The sequence below is a fragment of the Loxodonta africana genome, chromosome 22 (genome assembly GCF_030014295.1).
Source record: "Loxodonta africana isolate mLoxAfr1 chromosome 22, mLoxAfr1.hap2, whole genome shotgun sequence".
Lineage (NCBI taxonomy): Eukaryota > Metazoa > Chordata > Mammalia > Proboscidea > Elephantidae > Loxodonta > Loxodonta africana.
The window spans coordinates 54,965,534-54,982,983 of NC_087363.1; the positions used below are offsets into that span (position 1 = coordinate 54,965,534).

At 39.1% G+C, this 17,450-nt stretch overlaps 1 protein-coding gene across 5 annotated transcripts in view; it reads left to right on the forward strand.

The window, feature by feature from the left end:
* CNTN3 (contactin 3) overlaps positions 1 to 17,450 on the forward strand; it is a 299,041-nt gene that overhangs the window by 202,307 nt on the left and 79,284 nt on the right. For all 5 annotated transcript variants that reach the window (XM_010590045.3, XM_023548010.2, XM_023548009.2 and 2 more), the window contains 2 exons: positions 14,426 to 14,553; positions 17,208 to 17,383. In XM_010590045.3, the coding sequence (XP_010588347.3) occupies positions 14,426 to 14,553; positions 17,208 to 17,383 (304 nt within the window). The remainder of the gene's footprint in view (positions 1 to 14,425; positions 14,554 to 17,207; positions 17,384 to 17,450) is intronic.

Here is a 17,450-nt window from a genome sequence, read left to right on the forward strand (position 1 = left end):
GGAGCAAAGGAGACTGAAGAAAACCAAAGACCCAAGGAGAATATCACACAAGGAAAAAGGACAGCATGAACCACAGCCTCCATAACTCTGAACTGAGAAGAACTAAATGTGCCCAGCTACCACCACCACTGCTCTGACAGGGATCACGATAAAAGATTCCGTACAGGGTGGGAGAAAAATATAGAACAAAATTCAAATTTGCTAAAAAGGACCAGACTTACTGGTTTGACAGAGACTGGAAGGACCTCCGAAACTATGGCCCCTGGACACCCCACTAACACAGAACTGAAACCACTCCCAAAGTCCACCTTTCAGCCAAAGATTAGACAGACCTATAAAATAAACAATAACACACGTGAGGAACCTGCTTCTTAGTCCAGTCAAGTATAGGAGAGCTAATGGGCAACTGCTGCCCAAAAGCAAAGACGAGAAGGCAGGAGGGGACAGGAAAACTGGACCAACGGACATGAGGAACCTAGGGTGAAAAGGGAAAGGGAGAGAGTGCTGACACATTGTGGGGATTGCATCCAATGTCACAAAGGGATTTGTCTATAAATTTTTGAATGAGAAACAAATTTGTGCTGTAAACTTTCACCTAAAACACACACATACAAAAGTACAAGAGTCCATATCATTGCCTTTTAAATCATTTTTAAAAGAGAAGAAAAAGCAGAATTCTTGTTGCATTCTGCATTTAATCTTTGACAACTTCTTCTACCTGGAATGTCTTTTATTTTTTCCTGAAGGTGGAAAACCTGTACTTATCACTCGAGGCCCAGCTTTATTGTGACCCTGTAGGAAGCCTTCACCTAGCCCATTCTACAGGATTGATTGCTCTGTCTTCTGTTTTCCCCTTGTAGTGTTTTTTTTTTTTTCAATGTCCAATTGTAGTACTAACACAGTGTATTATAACTGTTTGCACAGAGACCAGCTCACTAGATTCCTCTAGGACTCTTACCTTATCATCTTGGCATCTTCAGTGTCTCCTCCATAAACATTTGTTCATTTCAGCATTTATTTATTCATCAAGTATTTTTTAGCACCTTCTGTTCCCATTAACTATTGCTGCATAAAAAACCATCCTGAAACTTAATGGTTTAACACAACCATTATTTTTAATCATGCAGGGGTTATGTGGGTCAGAAATTTAAGAAAGGCTCAACTGGATGGTTTTGCTCAGAATTTCTCATGTGGTTGCAGGCAGATGGGGGCTGGACCTGATATAGCTGGGAGCTGACTAGGCACCTCTCCATCTTTCTCCAAGTAGTCTTAAAGACTATCCATATGGTCTCTAATTTGAGCCTGGTGGCCTCAGGGTAGCCGTATTGCTGACGTGGTAGCTAGAGGCTTCTCAAGAGTGACAGTACGCAAGCTAGCAGGATGGAAGTTGAATTGCCTAAACTTAGAAGCCACAAAACATCACTTGCCCCAAATTCAAGGGGATGGGAATTAGATCCTACCTTTTAATGGAAGAGTGGCAAGCTTCTAGAAGAGGACGTGGGATGAGAAAGAGTATTGTGGCCATCTTTAGGAGATGTGCTTGGGCACAGCTACTGTGTGCTGTGCATTGTGCTGTGAACCCGATAGACATGGTCCCCAGTCTTGGAGCTTGCATAAAGGAGTGACAGAATACACATAGTTACAAAATAATTTCTTTAGCCATTAAGCAAGAAGGAAGTAAAACAGAATAATTGCATAAGGCATTTCAGGGAAGGCCTCTTTATTAAGATAGCATTAAAGCAGAGATCTAACTGGTAAGAAGCAATTGTTCATGCCAGTAACTGGGAGAACAGACTTTCAAATGGAGACACCAACAAGAACAAAGACCCTGAGGCTGCACTGAGATTGGCTTATTTGATAAATTAGAGGAAGGCTAGTGTGATTGGAGTGTCAAGTGTTGTACAGAAGGGTAATAAAAGGTGAGGCTAGAGGGATGGGTGGAAACCCAGAATATGAGTCCTTGAAGGCTATGATAAGAACGTTAGATTTTAAGTTAAATGAAAAGCCGTTGATGGTTTTAAAACAGGGGTGAGATGTGATATGGTTAAAAGATAACTCCATTGCTGAAAGTAGACTGAAAAGAGCAAGGGGAAAGGAAGCGAATCAGATTAGGAGGCAAATTATAGCTGTCAGGGCAAGAGTTGTTGTTAGCTGCCATCTAGTCAACTTTGTACTCACGGTGATCCCACGCACAATTGAACGGAATGCTGCCCAGCCCAGCCCCATCCCCATGATCAGTTGGGGACTGTTGTGATCCACGGGGTTTTTACTGGCTGATTTTTAGAAGATTGCCAGGCCTGTCTTCCTGTTCTGAGTCTGAAAGCTGTGATGAAACCTGTTTGGCAACATAGAAACCCTCAAGCCCCCACTGAGAGATGGGTCGTGGCTGTGCATGAAGTGCGTTGGCCAGGAATCGAACCTGAGTCTCCCCACATGGAAGGCGAGAATTCTACCACTGAACCACCACTTGGAGTAGGGTAACTGTGGTAGAAATGGAGAAGAGAATACTGTGTGTTTTGGAGGTATGGCTGGAAGAATTTGTACCTCAGGTGTAAATTTTCATACATAAGGATTACATTTTATGATTATGCATGAACTATGTATCTCTTCCTTTCTCATTAAATTGTAGACCTCTAAATAGGAGCTAGTTCTTATTCATATTTACATTTCCCAAAACACTACATTGTAAAGTACTCAACAAATATTTGTTCGAGTGAATTTCATTCCATTTTGAACAGCTTCCCATGTCTTAAAAGTACCTACAATTTTCTGATTTATCACGACTGTTTCTTAGAAATGTATAAAATTGATTTTTTTTTTCTAGATTTCTTCTTGAGGCTTCCTATTAAATATATGGAGAGTGCTACATTTTAGTACTTTTTTCACTGAAACAGGGGTGATTGGACGGATGGATGGTTGAATGGATGGTTAGCTGAGGTTCCATTGCCATTGAATTTCCATTCAAGAGGAATAAACATGCAGATGGGTAGTGATGTTTGCTGTCTCCCATATCCTGATGCGTGGAAAGGAGTTACCCATAATTTACGATTTGTTGTATAAGTTCTAATGAGTTTGTAAACGGAATTAAATTTTTCACTGCCCAACAAACTCAAAAAAAGTTTGATTTGTACTTTGATCTGTTTTATGCTTCCACATCTTACTTGTGGTATTTTATAGTCCTGCCTTAGTACATATTCCATTGCTAGAACAGTTTCCTTGGGAGGTTCAGAGTGTCTGATCCTTTGCACGTCTGTAATCCTGAAAACATTTATCACTCAGGTAGAATATATAAAAGTCAACCATCTTCAGGAAAAAGGAGAGATATTTATAACATTTACATTCCAGTGCTAAAGAAAAGGGGACCTTTAACTTGAAGATTTTATTAGACATTTAATTTTTTCTAGTATTAATTTACTGAATTGGTAGAACCATAGTATTTTAAAGCTTGTTATAAATCTAGTGTTTTTCCAGCGTAGATAGTTAAGAAGCTTACACCTCACTATATTTATTTTTTTATTATTTTTGCCTTTTTTAAAAAATTGTGGTGAAAATATGCATAACAAGACACATACCATCTCAACAATTTCTACATGCACAATTCAGTGGCATTGATTACATTCTTCAAGTTGTGCCACCATTCTCGTTATTCAGTTTTTTCAAGTCATTCCAGCACCATTAACGTAAACTCATTGCACCCTAAACAAAAACTCTCCCTTTCCCCTCCCTTCCACCCCTGGTAACCATTAGTAATCTTTGGTTTCTATATATGTGCTTATTTCATATATCTGAGATCCTACAGTATTTGTGCTTTTGCGAATTGATTGACTTCACTCAGGGCCCTGGTGGCGCAATGGTGTAGCCTTTGGCTGCTAACCAAAAGGTCAGCAGTTCAAATCCACCAGCTACTCCTTGGAAACCCAGTGGGGCACTTCTCTGTCCTACAGGGTCACTAAGAGTCAGAATGGACTTGAAGGCAACGGATTTGGTTTTGGTTTGCTTCACTCAGCATGATGTTTTCAAGGTGCATCCATGTTGTAGCATGCATTAGGACCTCATTTCTCTTAATGGCTAAGAAGTATTCCGTTGTGTGTGTATACTGTATTTTGTTCATCCATTCATCTGTTGGAGGATATTTCAGTTGTTTGCACCTTTGGCTACTGCGGAAAGTGCTGCAATGAACATTGATGTACAGGTTTCTGTTTGCCTTATAGCCTTCACTTATCTGGGAGTATATCTAGGATTGAGATTGCTGGGTCATATGGTAGCTCTATGTTCAACTTTTTGAGAAACTGTCCAGCTGTTTCCCACAGTGGCTGTACTATTTTACATTCCCACCAGCAGTGGATGAAGATTCTGGTTTTTCCACAACCTCTCCAGCAAATATTGTTTTCCATTTTTTTAACCATTGCCATTCTAATAGGAGTGAGGTGGTATCTGATAATAGTTGTTATTTGCATCTCTCTAAGGACTAATAACATTAAGCATCATTTCATGTGCTTGTTGGCCATTTGTTAGTCTGGTTTTTATAACTTTATGTTTTCTGGATTGTTTCATTTATATATATCATATCTCATTGAAAAATTACTTGAGACAGTTTGTCAAAGTATCCACAAAGTGAACATTGAGGAGAAAAAAGAATGCTAGGGTTCTAATTGCCTAGAATGTAAGGTACTTCAGGACCAATGAGTCCTCACTGCTTATCACAGAGCAAGGTCCATAGCTGATGTTCAATAAATACTTGTAGAATGAATGACTGAGGTTAGTTTACAAAGCATACACCAGAGATACATTCCCTTAACTGAGATCCACAAGTTTGGCTCAGAGCTTTGTGCTAACTAGTGGATGGAGAAAAGCACTAGGTACACAATCTGTAAGTTGATGAAATAAAACCATTTGGTAAGGAAATATGCAACTCTTCCTACACCAAGATATGGGTATATCCATGTCCAAATCCAATGAGTGTTCACAGAGAGAGTACACTGGGTAATATAATACTGACACCCAACATCCTTAAAATAAAATACAATTAGTTTTAAAAGTTTACTTTTTTCTGACTTTCCACAATATCTGATCAATCCATTTAACTCTGAGTATTAAACTCAGGATTCAGATGGGCTACATTCCCTTTAGCTGAGAATATTATTTCTCTCATGTAAGTTTTTTAATAAATTTGGAATAGAAATTATTTGAAGGCTCGGTGTCCAGAATCTGTGGTACAGAGAAGATGCTGCTTTGGAAATGAAGAGTAAAAGGCTTAAAGAGTCCATTGAACTAGCATTAAATTTTATTTTATCTTATTAAAGGTATGGCTGCCCATCAGAACCTATGTTGGAATAGGTGTTGACCTCATCTCTGTGTGGAGGAGGGACAAGAAAGTACAGGTTATCAGGGCTGAGATTTTTCCCAGAAGACCATTTGTGACCTTCTCCAGTGTGGGGGCACATGTGTGATCCAAGAGCCCAAGTTCTCGAGCTTTAGTATTATTGCTCTCATGTTAGGCAAGATGATTTTTTAAGTAGTCTCCAAGTGTACACCATCCTCATGTAAGAAACTCTCAATAAAACACTTCCAGAAAGGCCGACACGGATGCATCTAAGATAAAACCAAAAACCAAAACATCCAAGATAAAACCAAACCTGTTGCCATAGGTTGATTCCGACTGCCCCGTAGCGTTTCCAAGGAGCGGCTGGTGGATTTGAACTGCTGACCTTTTGATTAACAGGCAAGCTCTCTTAAACCGCTGGGCCACCAGTGCTGCCATATAAGACAAGCAGGTTTCAAAACACAATCCTCTGTTATTGGATGGATTGAACTGCAAGCAGGAGTTCCTAATCTGAGATGCATAGAACTGGAGACGATCCATTCCAAACTGGATTAAAACTGTTGTTATTCTGTTTGTTCTGCAGGAAGGTTTGTCACATTTTTCAAATGCTCCAAGAACTTTGAGCCTCAGAGAAGTTAGAAATATTGCATAAAGTTGTAAATGAGCCCCTTAAATATTAACGGGTGTCTATAAAAGATGATGACCTTGGAATTAGAATATCAAAAACCAAAACCCAAACCTATTGCCATCAAGTCAGTTCCAACTCATGGCAACCCCATATGTTACAGAACAGAATTGCTCCATAGGGTTTTCTTGGCTGTGATCTTTACAGATTCATATCACCAGGCCTTTCTTCCATGACGCCACTGGTGAGTTTGAACTGCCAGCCATTTACGTTAGCAGTGAAGTGTGTCCGAATTGTAGTGTTGGCAAAGAATACTGAATATACCGTGGGCTGCCAGAAGAATGAACAAATCCGTCTTGAAGGAAGTATAGCCAGAATGCTCCATAAAAGCAAGGATGGGGAGACTTTGTCTTATTTACTTTGGACATGTTGTCAAGAGGGGCCACTCATTGGCAGAGGACCAGGCAATGTTTCGTACTATGATACAAAAAGTCGCTATGAGTCTGACCCAACTCAACGGCAAATAACGATAGTGTAGCACAAATCGTTTGTGCCACCCATTGACCTTTGGAATTGGAAGACTGGACCCAAAACCATCTCTTCTTGCAAGAATTTGACAATAGGGCAGGTTTTGTTAGGATTACTCTTGGTTTGTCATAAAACATGTCATTTATAGATAGAAGATTGTTTCTGAATTCTGTTTGTTGAGACAACAAAATATTTATTTTAAAAATACTATGTACAAGACAGCAACTTTTGGTAGCTTGTATCATTTAGTGATTTGGGAACTACAGTTGAGAAACAGTTTAAAGAACTTTCACAGAATTACTAGGTGAACCTGGAACTGGATGTCCCTGGGAATCCTGGCAGTAGAGACTGTACCACCTTGTCAGGGTGAGCGCCACAATGAATGAACTCACCGTTATTTTTGTCAAAGTCTGGGGAGGACAAAGCTTAAAGTTTCTCAAAGTGTGCTCTCTATATTAGTAGCACCAGCATGACCTGGGAACTTGTTAGAAATGCAAGTCCTTGGGTCCCATTCAAGACCTAATTTTGTGGTGGGTACAGCAGTGGGGATTTTAATGAGCTCTTGAGGTGACTAGTACATGTTAGAGTCTGAGAACCATTGACTTGTGTTACATTTCTGCCCCTTGACTAGGATTGATAGTCTCACCAAGACTACATATGATAGAGAGAAGAGAATTCCCCACGGGACAATCAGAGTGATGGTTACTAAAGAAAAGGGAGTCAATTCTCGGCACCCAAACAATATTAAGCACCCTCCACATACATAGTGGTTCCATTTGATAAACATAAATATCTCACATATCCCTTGAGTTGATGAAATTCCTCTTATGCAATGTAAGCATTTTAGCATTATGTTTGACGTGGCATCTGTTCTAGGGCTTCTGTTGCCTAAGTAGAAGGACACCCATTGGAGTAACACTTTGGCCTTACTTCTCCCCCTCCCCAGAAGAAGTATCTGACTTGTGAGTTAGGATGGAGACCTTAACATTGTAGCTCAGCCCCTGCTCCCCCCGACTCTTTCACCAAACCAGTTCCTGTCAAGTCAACTCTAACTCATGGCTATCCTATCTGTGTCAGAGTAGAGCTGTGCTCCATAGGGTTTTCATGCCTGTGACCTTTTGGAAGCAGATCACCAGGCCTTTCTTCTGAGATGCCTCTGGGTGGGTTTGAATCGTAGGTTAATAGTTGAGCATTTAACCTTTGCATGACCTAGGGACTCCCCTGCCTGCTTGTTTTTTTTGTTAGAGGCCATCAAGTTGGTTTCAACCCATAGCAACTCTGTGTACAACAGGAGAAAACACTGCCCAGTCCTGTGCCCTCCTCACAATCATTGCTATGTTTGAGCCCATTGTTGCAGCCACTATGTCAGTCCATCTCATTGAGGGTCTTCCTCTTTTTTTGCTGACCTTCTACTTTACCAAGCATGATGTTCTTCTACAAGGACTGGTCCCTCCTGGTAATATGTCCAAAGTATGTGAGACGACGTCTTGCCATCTTTGGTTCCAAGGAGCATTCTGGCTGTACTTCTTCCAATACAAAATTGTTCACTTCTTTCAGCATTCCATGGTATATCCAATATTCTTCACCGACACCGTAGTTTAAAGGCATCAATTCTTCTTCGATCTTCATTATTCATTGTCCAGCTTTCACATGCCTATGAGATGGTTTAAAATACTATGGCCTGGGTCAGGCACACCTTAGTCTTCAAAGTGACATCTTTGCTGCCTGCCTGTAGAGAGTGCACATCTTGCTGTCCTCATAACCATGCCATAAAGGAGCTTGCCTTTTGTGGAAGGCCTGTGATTGTCCTCCTGTGCCCAGGAGGTTAAAGCTGCCTAACACTGGGATGAAGTATTAGAAAACCAGTGTTGCTCAAGCAAGCAGTTTTGCATCACCTTTATCTGTAATATAAAAGTAAAGCTGAGATTCTGATTTTCATTGATGTGACTCCTAAATCTATCACTTGGGCAGGGAAAAATTATATCAGTCTTCAACTTAGTAGTTATTTCCTTTGAGGTTTCCTTTTAACACATGAGCCATCTGGTAATTGTTTATTTTTCTTGTTATTTGTTCACTACCTCAAACGTCTAGTTATTTCTAACTTTTGCAGACACTCTATTGTGTAAAGATGCAAATGTATCAAATGAATTATTTCCTGGGCCCCATGAATTACTTACATGGCCAATTTTATATAATCATTCAAACGGAATTCTGTTTCTGAAGTCTTCCCTCCTATAGGTCTGAGTCCAATTTAGAAGGAAATGCTACTGAGTCATTGTCCTAAAAATGAATGCAGCTCCAAATGTATTTGCCATGATAGATATACATTTGGGAAGATTTTGTAAAAGCGAAGGAAATGGTTCTTTATTGTTGGTTCTCTTCATATGAAGTGTCTGCTGCATGTAATGTGTCCAACAAAATAACAAAGCCAGGTATTATTAGCCGTGTGCTTACTCAAAGATAAGATAATTAACTGCTGGTTCCTCCCCACCCTGCCCATCTTTTCCTTGGAGATTTTCTAACCAGTAAATCACTAACCTAACACTGTTGAATTTTACAGAAAGCAAGCCCCAAGTGGTACAGCTAAAAGAATAAAAATTCTAATATCATTTCCTAGATACTGTTTGCAGATTATCTTTGAACTCAAGGGGAAAAGTTATTTAGCCAAGCAGGTGAGAGGAGTTGTAGATGAAAACGTACACCCTCTTCTCCTTTTCTCTGGCATGTATTTTCTCATGCATTTTCGTCAATATATATTTGCTTTTTTAACTGTCATTATTTATCTGATAACATATGCCTTGTGAGTACTTTTCTCTGCCAGCTAATTGTAAGCATCCGTCTCTTTATCCATGTATTCAGACAGTGCCATCCAAAATAGCCTTGTTATTTTCTGTACAGCAGTTTAATCGTTAGGATCTCATGTGATCGCATCTCCACTGAGATGCACATCCTGAGACAATGTAGAACTGCAGCTTGTTTGTTAAAATTTGAGCTGAATAAATTACTGTAATATTCAGAACATACACAGGGGAAAACAGTACTTTTAGAATTCCTGCCTTGTGTGTATAATCCTCCACACTTTTCCCGTTTCAGAACAAACTGTGTTATTATGGGAAACCGTGGTGGCATAGTGGTTAAGAGCTACAGCTGCTAACCAAAAGGTTGGGAGTTCCAATCCACTAGGAGCTCCTTGAAGACCCTCTGGAGCAGTTCTAGTCTGTCCTGTAGGGTCGCTATGAGTCGGAATTGACTTGACAGCAATGGGTTTGGTTTTTTTTTTTTGTTTCATGTTAATACGGAAGCTTAAATGTCATCATAAAGTAAATGTCAATGTTGCCTACACAACAGTATACTTTCTGAGCAAACAGGATTTCATGAGAATCATAAATTCAATGCCATCACTGAATTACAACATGGATCATTAGAGCAGCTTAGAGCAATTAAGTGTACTTATCCCAAACTAACCGTGGACTGCACAAAGTTAAGTGAAATAATTAACCTCTTTTACTACAAAAGGGAAGACTAGAGTCACTCATTGTTATCTACATTTTCAGCTCTACCTATTTACAGAAAAACCTGTTCCCAGGAAGCTTAGAAAGCAATTTCATTTATAGTGAAGTGGTATGAAATTTTCACTTTGGATCTCTGTAGGCAGGCATCGGTTATTGAAGGTTTTCTGTTGAGAAACAATTACTCCATCCATTTATTGAATACTGTTTATTTTTATCTTGTGCACAATACCCTGTGGGCCTCTTAGAATTTACTGGAAGAACCAATTTAAGAAGAAAATATCCAATTAACTCAAAATTTTATGATGCCTACAGAATCTGCATTTTTTGAGAGTCAATATATTTGTTTTGGAGTCTTTGCATGATTCCTAAGGTGTTAGGCCTTGCCTTTGAAGCTGTTCCTCAGCTTGACATGGTCATGAAGACAGGTTTGCTTGTTTAAAGTTCCTAATGCTAACACACTAAAGGATTTCGAGTTCTCCCAATATTTCAAATAGTTCTGTATGTGTAGAGAAAGGTTAGCTGTTATACTAAAATTACAGTGTAAGAAAATATCCGAAAGTACCTGTCTCCGTTTTATGGTACCCAAATCAGAACCTCTAAATTTGAGCTTAATATTTGTTCACTCAACAAAGAGGCACTTTTGGTTGTTTTGGTGCTTGCTAATCTCAGAAACTGATAGATTTCCCAGCTTTTGGGAGCTTCCAATTCTGTCTCCACCCAGTAGTTCGGAAAGGATGAGTTTGCCCCACCATTTAAATGTCTTCAAGATGTTCTGATATCATCTCCCAGCTTTTTTTCTTTATGTATTAAAATCTCCAGCAATATGCAGTTTTTTTTTTTCTTTAAATAATAATGATATGTACACTTTATTGAGTAGTGCTATAGGTCAAGGACTGTTCTTTTGGGGGGTCATGGTCAAAAACCTTTACTGATAGAATTAGCAATCAAAACGAGTTGGAAAGCATCGCTCTTGATTATACTCTGTCCTTCTCTGAGGATTTCTCTCAGTTTCCCCTCTCACCCTCTTCTTCCCTCCCATCATCCCTTCTGTCCTCCCTCTCTCTGTCTTCAGTCTCTCTACTGACTTCTTCCCCCATAGTGCAAGTACATTTTGGTATATTCCCAATTTTCTTATCCTACAAGAGTCATTTATAACTTCATCTGGCCTTCTACGACCTCATATTTCCATATATATGTTCATATATATATATAAAATACACACACAAATACATATGTTTGTTGTTGTCATGTGCTGTCGAGTAGATTCTGACTCATAGTGACCCTATAGGGAGCGGATTGCCAGGTCTTTTCTCCTGCAGAGCCACAGATGGGTTTGAACACCAACCTTTCAGTTAGCAGCCAAGTGCATAACCATTGTACCACCAGAGCTCCTACATATATGCATGAATACACTACACACTTTCTGAATCTGTTTCTGTCTTATTCATAAAATCCTCAGTGCCCTTCAACTTGTCTTAATGAATACCCACCGTTCTACCATGACTCTCCAAAGGCATACATTCATGTATTCATGCAATAAGTATTTAATTTATTTATGTAACATCTGTTTTGTCTCAGGTACTGTTCAAGGCTTCAGGAATTTACTGGTGAATAAGGTTGTTGGTTTGAACTCACCCAGCAGGAGAAACATGTGGTGATCTGCTCCCATAAAGATCATAGCCTAGAAATCCCTTTGAGACAGTTCTATTCTGTCATATGGGGTTGCTCTGAGTCAGAACTAACTCAATGGTACAAAAAACAACAATCTAGGCGCCAGCCCTGTCTGCAGAGATTTTACAGTCTACTAGAAGGGGAAAGCATTAATTAGATAAGCATGCAAATGTATAATTTGCAAGTTGCCAAGTGCTATAAAGAAAGCCGAGAAGGAGTTTTGATCAAATACAGGAAGACCTAGTTCAGCCCATGGGGTTTAGGGAAGTGACAGAAATCTGAAGAATGTGGACAATTTAACCAGACATAAGGAATGGCTTTTGTAGAGGCCCTCGAGGCAAGAGGAAGAATAAAAACCCAAAGAAACCTTTTGTGACTGGAGAAAAGCAAGTGCAGGATAAATTTATGAAGCCATATGAGATTAGAGAGGGTCCAGTGCCTGATTGTAGGATAGGAGTCAGACTTAGGATACAGGATGTCAGAGAAAGGGGGTCTAAGTTAGAATTTTGCAGGTAAAGAAGAGGGATTATATGATCTGATTTACATTTATTAGAGTTTACTCTGCATGTTTCTCAAATCTTCCAGTCTTTGTATCCAAAGTTTGCATTCATTTTTACTTATGAAGCCTACAGGGCTTCATTTTTTCAGTTATTATTACATACTGTGTAAGATAATCTTTGTTCTCTGACAAGTTAAGATATAAAGAATTTTTCCTTAAAGTCCTTTGATCAACTCTTAGAGAAAAGTGATCAGCTTTCATTTCATAACCAAAAAAGTCAGGTTTTCCTAATGGAAATCAGATATAGCTCCCTTTTTATAGCTATCTGGGGAGGAAGTTCTTGCAGCTTTTAATCCTTCTGCCTAGTTCCTCAAATTGAAGTATGATACTATGTGTTTTTTAATTGGCTTTTAAGGCCGTTGTTCTCATATCCTTTTGTTTTAAATACAACTTGACGCACGCATACAACAGATTATACAAACAACAGACATTCATGGATGGCTCAACCCAGCATCACGAACAGATTCCAGTGTGCTAGCTTGAATCCACTATAACCTTCTCACTCAGGATCTTATAACCAGAATACAAGGTGAGAAACAGGAGATTTAAGGCGATACACATATCAGGAAACCCCGGTGACGTAGTAGTTAAGTGCTATGGCTGCTAGCCAAAAGGTCAGCAGTTCAAATCCATCACTCCTTGGAAACTCTATGGGGCAGTTTACTCTGTCCTATAGGGTCACTATGAGTCGTAATTGACTCGACAGCAATGGGTATGGGTACACACATATCATGTACATTGTTGATACAAGTAACCAAATACTTGTCACACACCTGAAAATCTTGCAACAAACCTGATAATATTTAGAGATTGAATTGAGACCTTCCACTCCAGGCTAATGCCATCTGAATCTTTCCTGTCTATTCTGGTGAACAGCCCAAACGTTTGAGGTGTTTATTGACCATAGTTCACGTATAAAAGATCATGCTGACGCTGGGGTTATGAACCTTTTAAGAAGTTTATCATCATTTGAATAGATATGACTCTCACGTATCAATGATATGAATCGTAGATGATAACAGGCATTCTAAGTGGCAAGTGCATTGCATGAAGAATGGTGATTTTAGGAATTCATATAGTTATGGGTTGACAAGTTGGGTTGTAAAGATAGAGGAAATGGACTGATAGGTTAGCCCCTTCTCATTCTTCTTCTAAGTTCAGATGTCACCTCTCTTAAGAAGATTCTCTGAAGCCCCTAGTATGGTAACAATGGCTAAAGTAGTACTCTATTATATTCCCCTATCTCCTTCAGAGTACCTCTGAACAACCTGAAATTATCATATTTATTTATTTAGTTGCTTGTTGTATATGCCACCCACCAGAATATCATTCCCATGAAGGTAGGGACTTCTGTCTTGCTCACAATATGCCTGACAACTGTTAATGGACTCATTATATAAAAAACAAAAAACAAACCAAATCTGTTGTAGTCAATTATGACTTATGACAACCTCATGTGATACAGAGTAGAACTAAGCTCCATAGGGTTTCCTTTGCCTTAATCTTTATGAAAGCAGATTGCCAGTCTTTTCTTTTTTCTTCCTTAATTAATTAGTTATACTATAGGGTCGTTATGAGCCGGAATCGACTCGATGGCAGTGGTTTTTTTTTTAATACTAAAGCTTTAAGGACTTTATGTATATGCTCAGAAATTCTCAAGTTATGTTCATTTTGGTTCCCTGGGTTCTTTGCAATAAATCTCAGGTGACCATGCAAAAGTTCTTTTGCAAAATTTGGGTTTTGTTTGGGTCAGGTGTAACTGTCCTAATTCATAATGAAATGCAAGCAAATTTCTTATTTCTCATATACTATTTAAAATTTAAGGGAAATTTTGTCATGTCAACTTTTAATTTTCTCCAAACTGATAAAGCCAACCCATGAGTAATATACCACACCATATGTTTTTGGAAAACATTTCACACTTCTTTGATTTGATAAGGCAATCCCAAAATTAGGTGCAATGTTAAGTAATGCTGTTAAGTAATGCTGCTTAAAAATATCATGTTTGAATTGTTGGAGTATCTTTTCTCACTCAGCTGTGTGTGTGTGAGTTTACTTTTAGTTTTCTTTGTTTCCAAGAAAGCTAAGGCTAGTTTATCATGCCTTAAAAATACTAGCTTAAGGCCACTTATCCTATAAAAAGCTTGCTATTTATTTGGAAAAACCCACTATTATATGTTTATTTGTCTAATTTATATTTCTTTTAGAATTTCTTTTTTAAAGGACAGCGGACTCAAAATAACCAATGTGACTAAAGCTGATGTTGGATCTTATACCTGCATAGCGGAAAACCAGTTTGGGAAAGCAAATGGCACAACACGTTTGGTTGTTACAGGTACATGCATTTCTTAAAAGCTCCTTCACTTAGGAATACTGCTGATGATATTATTAAGGTCAAAGAAAGTGTGTGTTTTTCATAATATGCAGTTTCCTATGAAGGTAGAACTGGTGTTTGCACTTGTGTTATTTTTAAGAGGTAAAAAAAAAAAAAAAATCAAGGTACAATTCTTAATGTTTCTTTAGCACAGCCCAGTGTGTACCTAGGAACAATTAGTTACTGTGCTGTGATGAAGGGCAATAAGAATTACTAATAGCAAATGCTGATATTGAATTTTATTTTATGCTCTCCTATTATGTCATGTCCTTTAGGTATACTTTTTCATTATCTTTGATTTTTTTTTGGAGATGCTAGAGCCCATGGAATAATCCTTGATATCAGCAAGCATTGCTTAGAGTGTTAGATATACTTTATTCATTTGTTCATTCACAAAAAAAATTTGAGCACCTACTATGGCCCAGGTGCTTGAGCTGTATCAGTTAACTGACAGATACTGCCCTCCTAGATCTTACAGTCTACCAGAGGAAGAAAGAACATAAGAAATAGGAGTAGTAAATCAGTTAATTATTAGAAGGAAAAAATTACAAATTGAGAAAGTAAAGAGGAGTGTATGGAGAAAGGCAAGCTGGAGCATGATGTGGGTGATCAGAGTAGGGCTCATTCCAGAGGAGGAATTTGAACAAAGATTTACTGGACATGAAGCAGTGAACCAACAGCTTTCTAGGGAGCAATCACGTTGGGGCCTTGAAGACCATTGCTAGGACTGTAGGCCTTCGCTGGAATGAAAAGTGGAACCGATGCAAGGTTTTGAGCAAGAATGACATGATCTGGAATACATTGTTAACGGATGACTCTAGCTGCTGTGTTGAGAACAGACTGTGGGGAGCCAAGGGTGGAAACTGGAGAGGTCTCAGAGGCCATTGCGGGATTCTAGGCAGGAGGTGATAATGGCCCAAATGAAGGGAGCAGCAGAGGAGTGGAAGAGAAGGGATCAGACTGCATATATTCTATATGTAGAGTCACCAGGATTTACTCACAGATTAGATTCGAGGTCCAAGAGAAAGAAAGGAGGCTGCAGGGTGTTTGGTGAGCTTAGATGGGAAAGGCTGGAGACTAGACAGGTTTGGAGAGAAAGAAGATCAGGGGTTCGGTTTTGGAGGTATTACGTTTGAGATGTTTATTGGATTCAGTGTTCATAAAGCAAACCAGGGTATTCTGTAGTAAAATACTTTTGCTCGTGCTGCAAGTCCACAGTGGCTCCTCACTCAGAAATGAAGGTTCCAGTACCTCCACCATCTGACGTGTTGCCTGTCACCCTAGAAGGAAGAAGAAGACAAGTATGACTGCCCGTTAGTTCTTCCAGATGTCTGCCTGCCAGTGCCATGCATAACTTCTGATTATACTCATGACTATGCCAGAATTCAAAGGGGTTAAGAATTTACTTCTACTCTGCTCTGGAAGAGGAAAATGGGAAATAGTGTTGAACAACATTAATATCTCTCACAACACCCAAGTGGAGCTGTTGAGTAGGTATGAATTTGCATTTGGGGAGAAAGGTCAAGGATGGAGACAAACATTCAGGAATTATTAGGACTAGATGAAATCACCAAGACAGTGATGAATACAGAGAATAAAAAAGACCAAGGACTAAGCTTGAGACACGGTAACATTACGAAGTTTGAGAAAAGAAAGGAACCATAAAAGGAGACAGAAATGGAGTGACCAGCATGGTAGGAGAAAAGAAAGAGTGTGATGTTGCAGAAACTAAGTAAAGAAAATGAGTAAGGAGAAGACCGTGATCAAGTGTAGCAGATGCTGCTGAGGTCGAGTAAAATGAGACCAAAGATTCATCATTGGGATTAGTGGAAGGGTTATTGGTGACTTTGATGAGAGCAGGTGGTTTGGGGGTGGGGGAAACCTGACTGGAATGGGTTAAAGAGAGAATTTAATAGAGGAATAGCAGACAACATATATAGATGACTCTTGAGGACTTCCGCTGCAACACGGAGGAAAGAAACGAGGAGGAGCTGTGGAAAAGTGGCATCCTGAGAAGTTTAGTTCACTGTGAATGGAAGGGCTATGGGGATGACAGGGAGAAGGCAATGTACATATAGACACTTGCACTGGGGGAAGTAACAGGCATGAAGTAACACCTTAACGTAGTATTCCTTTTTTTTGTTTTGTTTTAACCATTCTAACTATCTTTTGTGTCTTTCAAATCCATGGTAACCTTAAATGTTTGGGCCTATTTCTTATTTATGTTGGTAGTATTGTACTTGCCAGTCATTCAAAGTTGGAGAAAACACAGTGGTTTCACTTTCTACCCCTGTATTTCACAAAACCATAGAACTAAGTTGAAATTGGTTTCGTAATAGTCTTATGACCACTGTTTACAGATGACTTTGATATTTCAACTCAGGTATTCTCATTCGTGTAACAAGAATCTGTGGATCCAATGAAATGTGTAATAGCTCTGCATCAAATTGTCTATACTTTAACCTGGTAGCCTGTACTTATATGTGTGTGTGTGTGTGTACATGTGTATATATGAACACACACACATACAGTGATTAACAATCTGGCTGTGTAAATTGTTTTCCTCACAGTAAAAATGCTATAAGTTTCACTTTAACAATTTTTTTCCCCAATAGAACCAACGAGAATAACTTTGGCACCTTCAAACATGGATGTCTCGGTTGGCGAGAGTGTCATTTTGCCTTGCCAGGTACAACACGACCCCCTGTTAGACATCATGTTTACCTGGTATTTCAATGGGGCGCTCACAGATTTTAAGAAAGAAGGATCTCACTTTGAGAAAGTCGGTGGGGTAAGTTGTAATGCTTTCTTTATGCTTCTTAAATTGTGTGGTGCTCTGATACCTTGTCTCTAAACAA